A 20,078-nucleotide genomic window follows, 5' to 3' on the forward strand; every position below is an offset into this window, starting at 1 on the left:
ACGCTGGGAGTGGCGAAAGGTTTTCATTATTATAGACATCGATTTTCAATACGCGCGCTGCCGATGAGGAGACGGTGGCGGCAATCCTCGAGTCCACTTGATGTTATTGACTGCATCACCCGGCAAAACTTATTGCCCGGATCGCCGCAGTCAGCAAAATGTTTTGACAAGTGATGAGATTAAGTGGGTGGAATGAGCCACTGATGGACTGACGTGAAAGAGCTGAGAGAGAAAATGAAACACTGTTGATAGCTGTTTTTTTGCAGTTTGTCCTTACGTGCAAGGTTTTTCCGGATTATTTTAAGGTTTGAGTGGAAATCAATGAACTCATTGTATATCAGGAGTCCATACATCTAAAAGAAAGTAAAATTGCAAAAGCAATATTCTGGCTATGTAGCAAAGTCTCCTGTGTGATGCACTTAGCAATGACAACAAAACTAATGGTCCTCTGTATCAGTCCCAATAGGCTAGGAGTAGGCCAAACACATGAATCAAAAGCTATACTTGGAGCGTAGCTACTTCCTCGGAGTGTGAAGTACATCCTCACTTCATTACTCAAAGCCAATGAGTTGCACTCATTCATAATGTAGCCTACATTACAGGTTGATTATCTGAGACATTAATAACACATGGAGCTCGATCCAAGGTAAATATGATTGATCAAGCAAGTGAAAGCCGTTTTTCCACATAATTTGCTCTTTATATACATGTATTAAAATCCCATTTTCACTATTAATTTTTAAAGACACACATGCAGGAAGACATGATGTGAAAGTCAATCATTACCGATTATGTGTGTAGGTAAGCATGGCACACTTATGCAGAGGGCTGTGTGTGTGTCTCTGTGTGTTTATTTCTCATGTAAGTGTTCACAAGCGTTCCATGGTTGTATAGAGTCCAGAAAGGAACACATTTTAAATGTAGCCCAAGCAGGCGTGTGGCAGCAGAAACCCTCCGAGGGAAAGATTGAACAAAACAGAGCACAGAGCAAATCTCGGGGCAGCTCGGCCGTCTTCATTGTGTCACATTGGAAAAGCAGGCTATAGAGTTTTTAGTTAAACCGTGTGTCTTAAAGACATGAAGACCTGGATGAACTCTAATTTTTAGCTTTCAAATTCAGATAAAACTGAGGTCACTGCACTCAGGCCAAAAAATTCTAAAAACATGGTCTCTATAACCCAGTACTTAATCTGGGTGGCATTACCTTTGCCTCCACTGTGAGGAATCATGGAGTCATATGTCTTTCAGTGCACATATTAAACAAATATGTACCACTGCTTTTTTATTTGTGTAATATCTCTTAAATTAGAAACATCCTGTCTCAGCCTGATGCTGAAAAACTAGTTCATGCATTTATTACTTCTAAGCTGGACTATTGTAATTCATTATTATCAGGATGTCCTACAAACTCCTTGAAAAGCTTCCAGTTGACAAGGACTAGAAAGAGAGACCGCATTTATCCCATATTGGCTTCTCTTCAATAACTTCCTGTTAAATCCAGAACTGAATTTAAAATCCATCCCTTCACATACAAAGTCCTGAATTATCAGGCCCCATCTTATCTTCATAGTATCGTGTCAACACATTAGAGCACTTCGATCTCAGACTGCAGGCTTACTTGTTGTTTCAAGGTATTTAAAAGTAGAATGGGAGGCTTTCAGGCCCCTCTTCTGTGGAATAATCTCCCAGTTTAGATTCAAGAGACAGACACCCTCTTCTTTCAAAAATAGACTTAAAACTTTCTTTTTTGATAAAGCTTGTAGTTAGGGCCTGTGTTCTACCTTAGTTATGCTGTAATAGGCCGAGTCTGCTAGGGCTGGAGTGTTTCTTCTTCACTCACCTCTTTTCACTCTCTGTGTGTTTATAGTCCATTCTGCATTTAATCATTAGTTAATATTAAACTCTTGCTCTCTTCCACAGCGTGTCTCTTGTTCTGTTTTCCTCCTCTCACACCAAACCGACAGATGGCTGCCCCTTGCTGAGCCTGGTTCTGCTTGGGGTTTCTTCCTGTTAAAAGTGAGATTTTCTTCCAACTGTTGCCTAGTGCTTGTTCATAGGATTGTCTGATTGTTGGGTTTTCCTCTCTATTATTGGAGGACCTTGACCTTACAATATAAAGTGCCTTGAGGCAACTGTTGTTGTAATTTGGCACTATATAAATAAAATTAATCTGAACTGAACTGACGAGATCATGCATGCCCAGGGTGGTATGGCAGTAGTGGTGCAGTGGTTAGCCTCACAGCAAGAAACTTCTGGGTTTGAATCTACTTTCTGTAGTTTGCACGTTGTCCTCATATCTGAATGCGTTCTCACTGGGTAATTTGGCTTCCTCCCACAGTTCAAAGCCATGCAGATAGGGTCAGGTTAATTGGTCATTCTAAATTGCTCATAGGTGTGAATGTGAGTGTGAATGGTTCTCTGTCTCTTTGTGTTAGCCCTGTGACAGACTGGCAGCCTGTTCTAGGTGTACCCTGCCTCTCTCCCTGTGGTAACTGGGATAGGCTCCAGATTCCCCACAACCCTGAATTGGATAAGTGGACTGAATTGAATTGAATTGAATTGAATTGAATAGAGTCACATTAAAAATGAAGCTGATGTCGTGTAGACAAGCCAAGAAAATTCTAAAGAACACCTTATACTGTACATAGCCTCGACTTTACCTACAGTGCAGCTCATTCTGTCTTGTTTGCTCATGCTGTTGACATTCCCCTCTTGCCAGGCAGCTCTGACAAATATAAGCTAACTGATGCAATAGAAAAACCTTTTAAGGTTGTTTTTTTTCCCTTTCTCTTTTTCCTTCCTTTCATGCAGTTACACACTAATGGATCTATTTTCCAGCTAAGAGCATATCTTACCTAATGTCTTATACGGGATTAATAAACAATTTATGACTATCAGTCTTTAAAAAAAATGATAGGCAGGTTTTCCTACAGAATGTAAGTGCAGAGTTGTTGCGCGTTTGTGTTTGCATGTGTTTGGTTTTATTTATTAAATTATAAAAACACATGTCAGGTAATGCTTGCAATGCCGTGGTCCATAAACTGACAAGATTTTTTTTTCTGTATACATATATGCACATCTTGCTAATCTTAAACAAATCAAGTGGCATTGCATTTATAAATAAATCCCCAATTACCTTTGCAAATGTCTTTTATGAGAAGATAAATTCTTTGAAATTGGATGTGGGATTCCTCCAGCGATGGAAGCTAGCCATGTTTGCAAATAGTTAATAAAATGTTCTGGTGGTTTAAAAGCCTACAGGGCATAGCGTTGGAGCGCTCATAATTTCTGAAGATTCCTATCTGCGAAATAACCATATTATTGATACTCTTTAATATCTCTCAGACGTGGCGATAACAGATCCAACAGGAAGCTCGTGGAGAGAGGGAGCAGAGATTAAATCTCAGCTGGCAGCCCCCTGTGCAACTTTTACACACAATCGGCTGACTGGATCACCGCCAAGATGCTGCAAAGAATCGAGCAGAATTGGAAAGTGGTGAAACATTTGGTGCTGGAGTGTGTCGTGTGTGTCCGTGTGTGAGTCTCTAGGTGTGTGCAGAGGATGCATGTGATCTTCCCATTTCTGGAGGATGATTTCTGTTTTTGTGACTCCCACTTTCCCCAGCCATCTGTTGCTCTGTTCCTTCTCTCATCTATATGGATAACGAGACATGCATTAGAATACCTAATACTACAGGCCTCAGATGGTGACTGTGCACTAACAAGGTGGTACAGATTGCAGGGAGGTCCGTCGAGGTTACGCTCTGCTGAGGTTAAAGGCCATGCCTGGGACTGCTGAGCTACAGCAGCATGGTGGACTTGTGATGTGCCGCTCTTGTGGGAGGTCATATTTTATATGCTCCAGACTGAAGACCTGCAAATAGCTCATGTTTGACCTGTTTTTGCAAACAGTAAATATGGCCACCTTTTAAACAGGTCAACTATGAGGTCACACTGTTAGTGGCTGTTTGGTGAAGACTCTAGAGAGGCAGGCCAAGCCATGAGGGGAGGATGTGGTAGCAATGCTTCAAAAAAGAGCAAGATAGATGGAAAATAAAGAATGGGAGATGAAATGTTGTTGAGGGAATATTCCTCAGTGGAGCCTCCAGTGGTAAAATAGAATGAGAGGCCAAGGGGTGGGCTGAGAGAAGCAGTCTCCCAGGATGCTATGCTAAAATGGAGACGTGCTCTTGTATGTCCTGAGGGAAAGGCTGTCCACATCCAGATGTTGTGAGGCACAGTTGATGTCTGACGCCTGGAGGGAGAGTAGCGACCGTAGACGATGTGTAAGCACATACACAAGCGCACACTTAATGTCTGTATGTGTTAGTCACAGATTCACGCTAAATATTTCAAAGGGCCAAGAGAGAAAACAAAGGGAAAATGGGTATCAGAATCTGGAGCAGCAGTCCCACAAGAGACACCGAAGGAGCCCCCTTCTCCCAGTTACAACAGAAATAAAAATCGTTTGATCTCCGCCGCTCCTGCTTCCATTGTTATCTCCTGCAAAACCTCCACCCGCCCAACTCTAATCATCGTAGCACTGTGAATGTGGTGAGGCCAACAGATACGCGCAGATAAATAGGCAGAATTAAGAAACGTTTTCTTTTTTTTCCCCTCTCGTGCAACCTGCAAAATTCTTGATACCACTGGGACACAGCTAATTTGTAGCATTTTTAAACACCTTCCCACTTTAATTAGCACTTTCTGGAGAACAACCTCACCCCAGCACGGCAGCTGCACCTGATTCAGTCTAGCTTGGCAAATCGTAGCCACGTCATCCTCCCCACGGGAATCTCGTTAAGCCAAACAAACCTATTATAAGGTAAATAAATGTGTGGTGTTTCTCATGTTCACGATGCAGCTTGGATGGTGTTTGTGAACAAGCTGCAGCTGGATAAAGATCCACTGTATTGTTCCACATGACAAAACATAACAGATTTTGAGAGGCAGAGCAAACCGAAGCTTTTTCTTTTTTATTCTTTCTTTTTTTTTAAGTACAATCTGTCCATGTTGGATGAGACTAAGAAGTGTGAAAGTTGACATAAAACTAAGGCTTTTCCAAACATGTTTTGTTTGGCTCTTTCAATTCTAACTCTGGTATGAGTTCATATTTATTTTATTTTATTGGTTGAATGGTTGATTTATTCATTTTGTTTCATTCCAATACACATCACAAACCAACAAAATATCACAGACACGTTTAGAACTATTTAGACCATGATACTCCCAGGATAAGGAGCACTTAAAAGTAATCATAAAGATCCATTTTTGGACCTTTTTCTGAAACATTTTTTGATAAGAAAACATGCCAAGCAACAGCAAGGTAAATTAGCCACATTCCTCAATTTGCTAAGTAATTCTTTACATCTTAACTGTAAACATATACTTGGATGGAATATTTATTATATTATATTTTAAATTTTGTAGCACTGCATCTAAGTTTTGTGGTTTTGCCCTTGAAATAACATATGACATATTTATTATTGCTCTATTGTTATTATCAAAAGTTATGTAACGAAAGCTTCTTTTTTGTTTAGCTTTTTTTTAGCTTTTTTTGAGCCAATTCCTAACACATTCTGGAGACGATTTAAATTCAACATCCTTAAGAGTTTTGTTCCAGTAACTATTAGAGTAGAATCATCTGCATAAAGAAAAGAAACAAGAAAAAGCCTGAGATATATTAATATACATAGAAAAAGTAAAGGACCTAAAATAGATCCTTGTGGTACACCAAAAGTAACACTGTAGAATTATTGTTTAATTCCATATACTGCTTTCCTTCTTCCAGATGAGACTTAAACCACATTAAACATATATCATCTAAGTCAATATCTTCCAGGTTTGTTTCTAACATAGAATGTATAGAATGGTCTACAATATGAAAAGGACTTTTGAAGCTCAATCAATACAGCACCAGTGTTATGTTTTTATCAGAAACTAATAATAATCTGCATCAGCTGAAACATTTCAACCACAGCAAACCAGTCAAAGTCACTTAATCAATGCAACACTCTAGATATTGACCAGGCCTTTAGTTTAGACTGCTTCCTAATGGGTCTGGACACCTGTGTTTGCTGTACTTTGCAACACTGCTGTTGTCCTTCCTTGATGCCAAACATCCTTATTGGTTTCTGGTCACACACAGATACTCACACACACACTCTGCAGCATCCTCTTTAGCTGGTCATTTCCTTATCGCCACAAAGCTTGAACCAACCCATTCATTAGCATCGATTTCCTTTTGAATGACCACAAAATGGTCCTCTGTCCATCCGTTCACCCACTTATCTCTTTATTCTCTGTTCCCATTTTCCTCCTGGTTCTCTCCTGGCCTTAACTGCTCTATTTCTCCTCTGGCTCAAAAGGGCTCTTTTCCTTCCTGACTCTATACAGTAGAGGCAAAGTCTTCTTAATTGCTCACAGCACTTGGAGGTTATCAGCTGACCAGCAGTGAAGGTCTGAATAATAGGCTGAGCTAAACAAAGCTGTTGTGGAAAAAACTTTATCCAGGAGTGGAACTGCTGCTTTCTTTGCAGAGAGGATGAAGACGGAGGCGGGGAGATTAGATGAAGTGGTTGCAGGTTTAGAGGTGACTCATAAATAGGGTAAATAGGAGCAAAGGCAGTTGGCAGGCTGATTACGGTCTCTAAAAGGTTGCCCTAAGCATGCCTCTGGCTGCCCTTTTTATGGTGATTCCAGCATTTCCATAACATAACGTCTCTCTCACACACATGCACTTCCAGCTTGACTACACACAAAGCTCAAAGTTAGATCTGCACTGGATGGTGCGTCAATGAGTGTATTGATTTTTTCTTTTCTTTTTTTAAGCAGCATGTTTTTTTCCAAGTGACCTTGCCTTTGCAGGCAGATATTTTGCAGACAGGAACCTTTAAACATTTTTTGCAGGAAATACTTATTATGTGCAGTGATGGAGACACGAGAAGTATAAACCCCTGTTTCAAAATCCCCACCAAAATCATTATAGATTTCAATTCATGATTTCAAATTCAGATATCATCAATCACTGCGACCGCCGTGGAAAAATATTTAAAGTACACTTAAGGATTAGTGAACTAGGTTTTTCCTCTTTTTTCTGTTGCAGTTGTAGCCTCCTTTCACACATGCACACAGCCCTTTAAGTCCACATGTTATTGCCTGCAGCTACACTAACTTGGAGCCTGAACTTATTATGCCTTCTCCCTTCTCTGAATTTTGGTGCACTCAGCCTGTGAATGGAGAGGGGGAATGAGCTCATTCTACCTGCGTCAGCACAAGGAACGGTTATGCTGCAGACGGCTCGGTGAAGAAAGTGTAATAAGGAAGCCCGGGTCTTTCTGTGGCGGAGGTGGCCGCCTGCTCTCAAAAAGGTTTCACCCTGTCGACCAAACGAGAGTGATGTGATTTAAGCCCGTCGCCGTCACTGCAGGTGAACTCTGCAAGAACAGAATTATATTGTTTAACTTTTCTTTTTTTTCCCTGTAAAACTGCTCCAGGGCACTTTGTCCTCTCTCAAACCAAAAGAAGCAAAACTGCTGCACATCTCTCTCTTGTCTCTTCTATTTTTTTAATCTTCCCTTCATTCTGCTCACTGAAAAGCACCGAGCTTAAATTCAGGCTCTGGATCTGGAAAAATGTGGCTATGTTGCTCTACAGATATAAAAAAAAAAAAAAAACTAAAAAAGCTCTGGGTTTTCTTTTTGCAAGATTTTTGACAAGTGCAGAAGAAATATATAATGTGACAGTTCAGTTTTCTGAGGAATGGGCTTTGTGTGTTGCACCGGTTGTGACATAGGGGGCAAAAGAGAAGGGAGAGAATAGGCAAAAGATGACAAGATATGGTGTTTTTCTGATCCTTGAGAGAGGATGGGTTTCATTACCTGAGGGACTTCAGCAGGGGATGTCTTCTTTTTTCTTTTTTTTTTCTTTTTTGCTGCTTGTCAGTGTTGTGGCGCCGCTATGCACTCCTGTGTTTTCAGCCACTCTGGGATTTCTGTAGAACCAGCAGGAGCCAAGGCAGCCCAGAAATCAGCTGTGACGGATAGCCATGTCTCTCTGAGAGGATGGAGGGGTCTCCGGGGTTTGCAGCAGTGATAGAGACACTTCCCTGCTCCAGCCCCTGTGACTTCTTTAATTAACCTCTTTGGGAGGACCAGCCTAGGTAATCACAGCCTAGAAAGTCCAACAATTAGGACCTATCTGACCTTTGAGTGTCCAGTAGTGTGTCCAGTTTCTTTGTCTGCCTGTTCCCTACCTCTACCCCCTCCCACCCTCAATCAATGCTGTAATGGCACTGCCACACAGGGAAGAAGACAACAGCAGACACAGGCTGCAGAATTCTTGGAACTGTAGCTCTGTAGTTTTCATTTTCCGTGACCCCTGTTTCCTTGTTCACACAGAGTTATCTGTTCTCTCTCTCTCCTAAACTCTCCAGTTCTTGTGGCTATAATTTGTTTTCTTTCAGCGATTCAGTTTAATGGCAAATTAGAAATGGCACCCGTTGCCACGTCCTTCTGTGCTTTTTTTTCCTCCTTCTTTTTCCCCCCCTCTCTTCGCTCTTGTACCGTGGACCTTGTGGCCTCATTACATACAAACAGTCAAGAAGCACGGACAGAAATAAAAATTTATCTTATTTTTCACATTAGACTTCTAAGGGACAAATAGGCTTCTACGCTTCTCCGGGGGGAGGGCTTTGAGTGACGCCCTAGAACAAGCAGATCAAACGCCTCTTCGGCCAGCTCCTCAGCTTTCTTCCTCTATCTCGCTCTATTTTGGTTGCTTTCTTTCATTCATGTTGGGGAACAGTGGCTTAAGTGGCTCTATTGGAGCTCTCTCGTGGGCTCTCAAATGAAGCCTGCGTGAGCTTCGGGGAAATAAATTGGTTTGTTCTGAGGCGTTGTCTCTTGTGGCGCCCCCTGCTGTTCAAGCTCTGATCTGTGCTTGTCCGATGGAGGAATTGAAAGGGTTGGGTGGAGTGGCGGGGATGAGCAAAACAAAATACACAAGCCAGCAGTGGGAGAGGTCAAAGAAAAAAAAAGCTGGGGTTGGAATGAGATGAGTCATGTGTTGGAACATTTACATTTCATTTTAGTCGAGAGTTTTATACAAGCTAAATGAGCGCTCTGCATTTGATTTATTCACAGTGGAAGTAGAGGAGGCGACAAGGACCCTGTAGATGCATGAATCCACAACTCCCCCATGTGGGCATCCTGTACAAAACTGCTTCTTTTTCTCTTTTTCTTTTTTTGGGAAAAAAAGTATATAAATCTTTTTACTGATTTGTATCAGCGGCATCTTGTCAGGGCCTAATATTAAATTTATGCCCCGCAGACAAATTTAGTGTCATGCAGACGTAATTTCCTTTCTGTTTTTTCTATTTATAAACTGTTTCCACCAGACTTGGCAGTTTCACATGCCAACTGAAGTTTTTTTTCCCCCCTTGTTTTCTGCATATGTTATGTGAGGCGTTGCTCACTCGCATATTCTGTGAAGCCGCGCGGTACCCGTATCCCCGTCTGCATGTCTGCGTGTGAGTGAGTCACAAAAATGTAAGATTAGGATTTCTTTGGCACAGCATTTTTGTTTGTGTCTGTGTTTTGTAAGTACTGATTATTTTCTAAGAAGATGAAAATGTGCAATGTGAAATAAATGTGCTTGTTTATCACCACATGCCACTGAACGCAACAGACTGTCAGGCTGCTGGTATACTTTATACATTAAAAAGCATTTGTTGGTGCTCGTTTAGCTCCACAAACACAATCCCGTGGCTGGAACACAGTGGCCTGGGTCCAAACCCAACCTGTGGCTCACTACTGCATTTCCTATCCTTCTATACCTTCTATCCAAAAAAAGAAAAAGTATTTGCCTTAAAGGTGTCTTTGGCATTTTAACATCTGAGCACTAGTTTCGATTCTTTAAAGTTGAGTGCAGGGGGTTGTTTAGAGGTGTGATGCTGATGGTTTTATTGTTTTTTACTGCCTTATTAATATTATATGTGGACAGTTTGTTGTCATATTGATTTTATTTTTAAATCTTCTAGGTATTAGGAATGGGAACCAAGATGTTTCTTGGTTGTGTTTTTTGTTTTGTTTTTTGTTAGTAGAGGTTTTTTGGCAGAACTTCATCTCCTTTCAAGGTGCATGAAAAAAAAACTCTGAAGAGGTTAAGCTGTAGCAGCACTTGCAGTATAGAGAAAAACTTTAATGCTTGACAGGATTCAGAGTCATCATATGGTCTGCGATGATAAGCCGAAATGCGTCAGTCGAGGAGGAAAGTTGTTCTTTATGCTGCAAGTGTTGCTGAAGATTTAACCTCGTCTGACCTTTTTTAACCACATGCATGTAGAAAAGCACTATGGCAACCAAATGTTCAGTTTGCACCATTGGCAGGTGATAATGTAGAGAACCTAAACAGAGCAGTTTAAGGTAAACAGTAAATATGCTGGTACTTATAGATCACTTTTCTACTGTAGCCGAGAACTTAAAGAGCCTTCTTCAGACAATCACGCAGCACTTTCATGATATGTCTTTAACAGTTTTGTTTATGAAAAGCACTCACAGTGATATTTGTTCGAGCAGCATTTCAGTGTTGCCACAAATCAAGGTACTCTATAGTCAACAACTTTACATGACATATTATTGCACAGTTTATGATGCAAAATATGTTGCAAAATGTATCATATTTTACAAGATAATACAAGGCAAGGGCTTAATCAGAAAACAAACTGAATGACAGAGTTGTCATGTAAAGATCCTTACTTTTTTTTATCTTTTCTCAACACTATGCCAGGATAGTTGATGCTCAGTAAGGATGTTTATACAATGCTACGAAAATCTGCTTGTTTGTTTTTTGCATATTTGTCACACTAATTAACAAACTACTTTAATATTACACAGAGATAAAGTGAGTCAATACAAAATGCAGTTTTTAAATGATCATTTCATTTATTAAGAAGAAAAGGCTATGCAAACCTTACTCGGCTCTGTGTCGAAAAAGTAATTGTCTCCTAAACCTAATGACTGGTTGTGCCACCCTTAGCAGCAAGAACTGCAATCAAGTATTTGCGATATCTGGCAATGAGGCTTTCGCTGTGGAGGAACTCTGGCCAATTCCTACTTGCAGAATGGTTTTTATCCAGCTACAATGGAGGCTTTTTGAGCATGAACGATCTGTTTAAGGTCCTGCTAAAGAATCTCAATTGGATTTCAGTCTGACAAGGTCACTCCAAAACCATCATTTTAGCCATTATTTTTTCATTAATTACAGCAGGTAGCCTAGCTAACAAAGCAGAAATCTTTAGTCCACAGGATATTTTCCCAAAAGTCCTGGGGATTATCAAGATTTTTTTGGCAAACGTGAGATGAGCCTTTGTCAGCAGAGGTTTTCATCTTGGAACTCTGGAGTAATTTTAATATGCCAGCCACTCCTGGGAAGTTTCACCACTGTTCTAAGATTTGTGAATAATGACTTTCACCACGGTTCACTGGAGTCCCAACGCCATAGAAATAGCTTTATAACCCTGTCCAGACCAATAGAGGTCAATGATTTGAGTTTCTTGAGATTGTGGCAGGCTGCGGGTTCGGGGCTGCAGCCCCTGTGTCTTCTACACCATGGCTGCTGGGTGCAGAAGGTACCCCTCAGCTCTTGGTGGGTGGCACAATTGTCCCTGCAATGATCCTCCTTGGGCTCTCGTGCCTCTGGATGTCTGGGAGCCAGATCTAGCTCCCTACACTCACTATTATACATTTACATGAAAAAATCCTATGAATACAAGCACACACAGGTGTGCAAACAGATGTACAAACAGGTATGCACAGGCGCTCTTTAGAGGCTGCTGCCTCTAAACATATCATGTAATCCTGGTACTGTGTGCTGCTCAGTAACATTCAATATATTTATTACTCACTGTTCCTTTTGCATATGTTGTTTGTTGCTGTGGTTTCCCTGCTGTGTTGTTTTTGTTTTGTTTTTGTTTGCTGTTTTCTTTTCAGCAGTTGGTGATTCAGATTTTCAGTCTTTCCTCTCTCTATCCCTCTTCTCTATTTTTCTCTCCCTCTCCTTCTGTTAACTTTCTTTCTAAATGTTTCTTTCCCTTTTCTTACTCTTTCCAGTCCCCAGTTCTCTGTTATGATTATAATAACTAAAAATAAAATAAAACCCCTAATAAAAATCTAATAAACTATGACTATCAAGTGGAGGGGTATAGCAAAAGGCGTAAAGCTCCACTTGGGAAAGTAAATGTGCGGGGCATTTTTCTTGGCCTTTAGACAATAAAGGGGGGTATTTTTTCCACGCAAAGGTAAGGTAGGTTTTCCCCTAATACATGAAATAATAATTTTAAAAACTGCACTTATAAACTCATTATATCTTAACATTCAGATTTGTTTGATGAGCTGAAAGGTACAAGTGGGACTAAAGAACAACAACTATGAAATCAGGAAGTAATAGAACAGGTTTTTCACAGCTCTGCAGACTTTGTGGGTGATTGTTTTTTGGAGTTTTTTTTGTTTTTGTTTTGTTTTGTTTTTGAATACTTGTGCATAGTTGACTTTGTTACACATCTTGAATATGTACTTTTATTTTAACAAGTCATCTTTTGTCCTGCGAGATCAGTGATTTTGTGCATGGTGCCTGACAAATAAATAGTAAACTAAGTCAATATGTCCCTAAATGGATAGGGTAATATAAAAACAAGCCTATAAGCTTGATGTATATAAAACGTCATATATTTTCGGGGGTTGTGGATAAGAGGACATTATAGGAGATTAAATAAGAAAAAAGGTCTTCTGACAAAAGGACTTTATTTTTCTATTTCAGCTTGAAATAAATTAAAGTAAAGATTTATGGATTTATCATAGTGTTTTAAGTAAAATCCATGGGAGACGTGTTTATCTAGCAAGATAAAGCCGATTATGCTCCAGGCCCGGAGGCAGCGCACTGGACGTGAACTAGCAATTTTATTGGTCGCCGGCGTGGCAGGAAGTCATAGGCAACCAATGGAAAGGGGCAGAGATTCGTCACTGTATTTCTCCATTCAACCTACCTGTCAACTTTACTGTATACCCTTCTTATTTAACGTTAGCAAGTATTTAGCGTGTTTTCACTCACTAAACTCGTATTAAACAGGACTGACAAAGTTCTAAAAAATAATGTCGTAACACTAGTTACAACGAGTGAAAGTGTTAGCGGTTTAAATGGGCGAAGTTCAGCACAGTTAGTCCCCCCTGCACTGTCTAAACTGGCCGGTCTCCGGAGGAGGATATTAGTCAGAGCCCGCAGGATGGAGTGGCTCTTCCAGCGATGCTATAAAGAGGTCGTCTTGAGCTTTCGCTCCGTACTGCTCGTGTCGTGTTTGGTGAGATACTGTTTTTGTGGAATTACATGAACGTTTCTGTTTTCGAAAAAGTCGTAAAAGTTGTGACTTGCCCTGGTGACAGCTGGTGCTTTAATGTTGGCCGCTAATTTAAAATTATAAAAAAAAAAAAAAACTGCCTGCTTTACAATGACTTGTTTGGGGGGAGGTGGAGGATTTTACGTGCATCTGTGCCGGGCTGTGAAGCAGCGCTATACGGAGAAGTAGGGCAGCTTATAAATTGGTCACTGTATCCAAGCCAAGTCCAATACTAATTTATCTGTGACAGACAGTGCCAAATAATAAGAGGATAAATACTGAATCCAATCCAAACATGGCAATCCCTACAGAGGCCAGTGGATAATTAAATTGAGTTATAAGTTTCCTTCATCCCAGCATAAAAAAAGAGGGAAAAAAAGAAGTTTGACATCTAAATGTGATAATAATTATAGACAGGCTTTATAAACATTACCCAGCTCTTGCAGTGTCTTGAGATGTCAGCATTTGACAGCCCTGTCCTATTGCACTCACAAATCCCCTTCTAGTTCTTGATCCTGCTGGCGTGCCTGTTCCCCGGGCTGTGGTCCATTGGGGTCCAGCTTCATTCTGTATGCACAGGGAGCTATGTACCAGGGCACTACTCTGTCCTTGTCATCAACACTCCCAATGAGCAAACAGCAAAGGACGTTGGCAGGTATGGTGCTTTTTTTTTTTTTTTTTGTCTTTTCAAACACTTGCATTGCATTTTGCAGTCTCCTAAGGTGTCATACACCGTTTTTTTTTTCAGTGTTTCCACAAAGTGAAAGAATATTTATGCCTTTTCTTGTTCAGCTGAAAACATTATTATCACCCTTGTTTGGCGTGCGCAGTAATTATAAAAGTGCCAGCAGCCAGTTAGCTAAGAAATTGGAAACACCTCTAACACTTATTAATTAGCACTTTTGCTCACATTTTCTTGTTTAATTATTAGTTTTGTTTAGTTTTTATAAAACTGTGCAACAACAGAAGTTTCATTTGCTGCCAGTCAACAAGAAGTTCCAAATAGCTTCACATTTATTAAACAGAGCCTTTCCAATCTTCCCATCTGATTTAAGAAAAATACTTTTCTAATTGTAAAAAGAATAAAATAACTGAGTATTGATGCTCATCTCCTTTTTGGCGTGTGACTTGTGGTTTGTGAAAGATTTGAAGTGACTGAAGTGATTTCCCCTGACATAAGTTTGACTTTTCTGCTCGGAGAAGAGATACAATTCTGTCAAACCAACAAGTGGAGCAGAGCACTGTGTTTGCACTCTCATCTCCCTTTGTTGGCATTTTAGCTGCATGCAGATGAGATTCCATCTATTAACCACGTGTCAAGGAAAATAGCCACAGTGCGCTTTCCATATATGTAAATCACCTCCTTCACAGCTCCTCGCTCAGGGAAGGGGGGCAATGCAAAGGTGGTAATAAAATTTAGTTTACCGTCTTTTTTTCTTTTCTTGAATTCCCATCAGATGTCCTTCCCCTTCAGCTTGCTTCGTGAGTCTTGACAATGAAGGGCCCAGTTTTAATAGACAAACAGCTGTTGGCTTGTGTTTGATTTTTTTTTCTCTTTTCCCTCTTAGCCCCCTTCATTTCATTTCCACCAATACATCCAACCGTTCTCGCCATTCTCTCTTTCGTTTTTTTCTTCCAGGGCAATCATGGAAAGGCGGTTGGCGGCCAGCGTTAACATTCTCTCCAAGACCTCCACAATGTAAATTACACCTGACCTCCATTTTTGAAACGCCTCTCTACCCAGGCGGCACACAATCACAAAAGCTCCCCTTAGTTACCGTGTCCATCACATGTATGCGCTCATAAATACAATGAATGCACATGCTTCTTTGTTCACAAAGGGGAAGCTGTTTTCTTCACAAACCACAAAGCAAATGGGCTTCACCTGAATTTATTTGTTTAGCCTTATTGGAAGGCTACTGGAAACTTGAATGGCAGTTAGCCTTCAAAGTAGGCGTGTTTTTGCATGCATGGATTAGCTTTCCTGTCAATGCATAACAGCACAAAGGCGGGGGGTGGGGGGCGATTAGGTTGGGGGCAGGGGGAGGAAGCTGAACTTTGGACAAATAAGAGTAACTGAATAGAAATGTCAGTGTTAACACCTGTTTACAAAATAGAGGTGAAAATACAGGTTTGGCTTGGACTTGGCGTGGTGTGTTATTGCAGGTATGCCGTGAGCTTTCGGTTATCTTCGTATCTTAAATGTCAGCATAAAACTTGTTGACATTCCTGTGCTTTAAAACCACTTTTTAAACAAAGAGGGGGTTTTGCACCTGACACCACAGGAGCATATCAAGAACAGTCCGACAGCCACTGTAGGGTGTAATAAACTATTATTAGTTCTTTGCATGAAAGCTCTTATTTTGTTAAATTTGAAGGCTCCATTTGTCTGCTTGTACTTTCCGGTCAGTAGCCCTGCAGTGCTTCAGTTCCAATACTTTCTGTCATTTTAGGTTCTATTGGAAAGGAGAAATCCAGGATGCAAATGAAATCCTGATGGTAAGCTCTCGGAGACAATTCCTTCTGTGATCAGCATGCACTCGGGCATGTCGAAATACAAGACTGGTGAGATGAGATGTGTTTGTTGTTGCAGCTGGTGAAAACAAAGACTTCCAGGATCCAGAAGGTGGTGGACTACGTGAGGTAAGCTTGTCACGTTGTCAAATTCACACTGGACACTGTGCCTTGTGCTCTGTGAAGAAGAGTTATTAAAGGGAGAAAAAAGCCAGGTTCGTGGCTTCAGTCTGAACATTATTTTCAGTTCAAACGTTCACATTCAAACACTGATACTTTCATGTTTGGACAAAAAACTAGAAGTAATAGATAATGAGGTTTTTCTTGTCAGCTTCTGCAATTCTGCATCAATATTTCATACTATTTATAATTAGAGATTGGCTCATTCTACATGACAATTCACGTTTTCGGGCTATTCAGTATTAGAGCGTTAAAAACACTGCATAATTGCAATATATGCACACATCTTCAGTGTACTGTCAGCATTGTGAGGCTTTTAAAGCACTGCAGTGCTTTTAGTCCTAGGTGATGGGAAGAAATTGAATCAAGAACCACTTTATACAGATTTGAGTTTATACGAACACGTTCTTTGCGTGCCTTTAGGTCTATACATCCCTACGGGAACCCAGAAGTCCTCAGTCTTGCAGTAGATGACGGCAGCTTGGCATACATGAAATGGATGGACGAAGCCATTCCAGATGACTGATATTTCGTTAAGGCCAAAGCTAATCTCAGCGAGGACTGCCGTCAAACAAGGAAACTGAGCCATGTGTGTTTGTTGCTCTTAACTTTTTTTTTCCAGGATTTGGAGAGTTTTAAAAGTTCAGGAAGTGCTCTGTAGCATTAACGTTTAATACAAGGAAGTTTTGTAGGCCTGACCTTCTTAACCGGAAGTGTACTGCAGAGATTGGATTTCAAACACTGCTTGTAAAAAGAAAAAAAATTACATGAAAGAGTCAAAGTTCCACTCAGGTAATCTGTTGTAAGGAAATGGACAAGAACTCTTATGGTGCTTTTAAGCATATCAGTTCTTTTTTATGGTATGTTACCAGATCATTCTCTCCAGTTTAAAAAAACAAAAAAAGTATAGTATGTGGCAAGTCACATAACCAAGATGTAATAATAATAATATGAAATAACAATAATAATCAATAATCAAGACCTATAATGTGATAAAAGTCATAAAAAGTACAGTCAAATTGCCCCTTATTTCCACTTTGCCTTAACTCACCTACATGGTAAAGGCCTTGCGTATATGCTTTACTGCTATTGTCATATAGGAAGTGAAAAAAAAAGTGAATTTTATGGAACCACAGTCTGCAGCACTTCTCTTTATGCCCACCAGTCCAGTAGGGCCAGGAATTAAACACACTGGAATGTAGCCTGTGTGCATTTACATAATTTGTCTCAACTTTTAGAGAGTTTTTGAGTTGACCCCTGTATTTTGTTAGACCCAATTTTTTCTATTTTGCATCTGCAAAAGGCTTCAAGGAGAGACCAGCTGAATGTCAATAATGTAGAAGGCCACTGAGTTTCACCCTATTTTGGGTGAATGCATAAAGAAAACCCTCTATGCAAGGTTAAACTTCACACTCGCTGTAAACCTATTGGCTCATCTCTCATCTGTAATAAATGCATCTATATTTTATACTATTCCGCTGTATCTCTTGAATTATTTTTTCCGCTCGAGGACAAAACTTTTCTCTCCGATATTTCCATACCTGTCATCCATACATATGCTGTGTATAATGAAATAATGGTAAAATACAGGTTTAATAACCTATTTCTTAACTTAATGTAATTTATGTGCATTAAGAAATGTTTAAACAGCTCAGTACCAAAGTAATTAGTAAATCACTGTCACCTAGATAACATACCATGGCCCACGGTGAAATATTACCCTATAATATATTTATTGTTATGAGTTATGTATTTTTAAAGCCCTTCCCAAAAGCATAGGCACACTGAGAAATCTGTGCATGCAGCAAGACAGGGTATCAGAGCAATCTGTGTGTACCCACAGTTTATAGATTATCTGTCAGGCTCTAGAGTAACACTTGTCCACATGCGCACATCCTTTATTAGTGTGAACTGAAACACAACAAAGAACAGCACGCCTACATGTTGCATAAGTGTCCCAGATTAGCTCTGCCTGTGTTAATAAAACATCTACTACCAATTAGCACAACCTCACCTAAAGATAAAAATATGTCTTTTTTATCTAACTTACTATGGGTAAGTTCATCTATTTGATTGTTATATCAGTTTTCCACTTTTAGCACTCCTTCCTAATTCTAAAAGCTGAAAGAACTGCTGCTGATCTGTCCTTGATCTTCATAGATGAGTCCAAAAGGTTTTTTATTTAATTTTCTAATAAACGGCACTTGCACATTATGTGAACAGACCAGGTAAGAGTCTTGTTGCCCTTATGAATTTTACAAAGTGTACATGAGCAAATATGCTGCCTGTAACCTTTCAGATACTATTAAAATTTAACTTCATTCAATTTCAAAACCAGGTAACTTTAGCTAATCTGATAGGTGTACCACCCCACATTTGCACTTTTGCAAAAATTTGTCAGCCGTGCAAGCTTACTCATTAAACCAAAGTATGCACTAAGCCTGAGTGTGCATAAAGTGTTTCCGGCATGAGGCCTCAACAAAGGAACTGCAGACATGGTTTAGTTTGGTGTTGTGTCTGTGGAGCCAAAATAATCCTGCCTGTCAGGTCCAGAGTTTAGGCCATTTGGTGGTAGTGTGCAAGTGTGGCTGTTAATTCAATGAATTTCCTCTTGTTCAACTGTAATTACACCCACACCAATGCATAGGTATACATCCCATGTTTTTTAGTAAGCCACATTCATACTTATGCATGTGTATACAGTGTTTGCCTTGGCTGGTAAATATGGTTGTGCAATGACAAAAGATGCTATATAAAATATAAACTGCAGTTCACGTTGTGACAAAAAATAATAATTATCATGCAGTTTGATTAAATGTTCACTAGATGGCAGTGTTTTACTACACAAACAGACTCGACATCATTCTTAAACAATCACATGTGAGTCATACTGAATGAATGCCTGTAGTTTTTGCAGTGATAGAGCTCAAATATAATCTATTCATTTCCAGTCAGTGTAATTCTTATTAGTTAAAGAGTCTGGCCCCAGTATTAGTCAGTGCTACTTTAAGTATTTTGACATAAAGTTCAATAATGAGCCCTCTTGCACAGTGTGCTCATTATAAGACACATTCAACAAAGTGTTTAATATAGCTGTCCCACGTAATGATATCATTATTATTATAATGTACTGAGACACTATAAAATCTCTGCTATTAATATTTAATACATGTGACTATTAAGAGTTATCCTTTAACTAATTGACAACTGAAGAAGCACCATTTATATCCTTGCACGAATATTGTCATAAATTGTGTCAACACAGAGACATATGGCTGGCTGTTTTTCCTTCCTGTGCTTGATTAAGTTCTCCATTGGATGCAGAGCTCAGAACATGATAATTAAAAGTAATCTGTAAGAAACAGACGCTTCTAACATGACGCTCCCGCTGAGAAATTCAATAAACTGAGGATAGCACACATGCAGAGACAACAAGATGTCCAAGTAGTCAGCATTTTCCCAAATTTTGATTTATTTATTTTTTTTGCTATGTTGATTAGTACCTTATAGCTGATATGTTATTAAATTGAGTGTTTTTACTAGTTATTGTAATTGTTTGTATTATTATATAGTATATCACAGTGGTTTCAAATTTTAGTATAAAGGTAGGTTTCTCTTATGTATTGTTTCACAGCTGATAAGCGACAAGATCAACTGTATTTAGATGACAATACTGCGCATAACATTTTATATACTATATTATTTATTTGAGATTTTTGGTCTGAGTGTAATCTTTTTTTGTATGTAACCCACACTATAATCTTTTCCTGACTCTAACCAAACAGCAATACCTAATATATAATTATATATAATAATATATATAATTGCTAATACAGCAATAAACCTAATCAAACAGTTAGTGAAAGTAAAAGTAAACGAAAAGTAAAATAAGACCAAACAGTGAGTGAAACGGACAATTCCTCCACCCTCCTTTCTATCTTATGAGTTTTGATGCATCATCATTCAGGTAAGTAAACCCCCAAAAGTTGATTCT

At 39.6% G+C, this 20,078-nt stretch overlaps 1 protein-coding gene across 2 annotated transcripts; it reads left to right on the forward strand.

Moving 5' to 3' along the window:
- The first annotated feature begins 13,001 nt into the window (after positions 1 to 13,001).
- LOC146571091 (protein CutA homolog) lies at positions 13,002 to 17,567 on the forward strand. Of its 2 annotated transcripts, XM_085280055.1 has the most exons (6): positions 13,004 to 13,354; positions 13,897 to 14,045; positions 15,030 to 15,089; positions 15,844 to 15,889; positions 15,984 to 16,033; positions 16,508 to 17,567. In XM_085280055.1, the coding sequence occupies exons 1-6, from the start codon at positions 13,280 to 13,282 to the stop codon at positions 16,608 to 16,610; spliced, it is 483 nt and encodes a 160-aa protein (XP_085136181.1). In that variant the 5' UTR covers positions 13,004 to 13,279; the 3' UTR covers positions 16,611 to 17,567. The 2 variants fall into 2 exon arrangements, with proteins under 2 accessions (XP_085136182.1, XP_085136181.1); XM_085280056.1 differs by lacking the exon at positions 15,030 to 15,089 and having other exon boundaries at positions 13,002 to 13,354.
- Positions 17,568 to 20,078: the final 2,511 nt, after the last annotated feature.

This window comes from Mchenga conophoros, linkage group LG7, assembly GCF_057382185.1.
Source record: "Mchenga conophoros isolate Kocher_MC1m ecotype Shallow Benthic linkage group LG7, M_conophoros_male_GT1.1, whole genome shotgun sequence".
Lineage (NCBI taxonomy): Eukaryota > Metazoa > Chordata > Actinopteri > Cichliformes > Cichlidae > Mchenga > Mchenga conophoros.

Bases quoted from the DNA above. Each gene is read 5' to 3' on its own strand.
- LOC146571091 (XM_085280055.1), top strand. From the start codon at position 13,280: ATGGAGTGGCTCTTCCAGCGATGCTATAAAGAGGTCGTCTTGAGCTTT. The intron at 13,355-13,896 runs GTGAGATACTGT...ATCCCCTTCTAG, and splicing joins TACTGCTCGTGTCGTGTTTG to TTCTTGATCCTGCTGGCGTG. The intron at 14,046-15,029 runs GTATGGTGCTTT...TTTTTCTTCCAG, and splicing joins ACAGCAAAGGACGTTGGCAG to GGCAATCATGGAAAGGCGGT.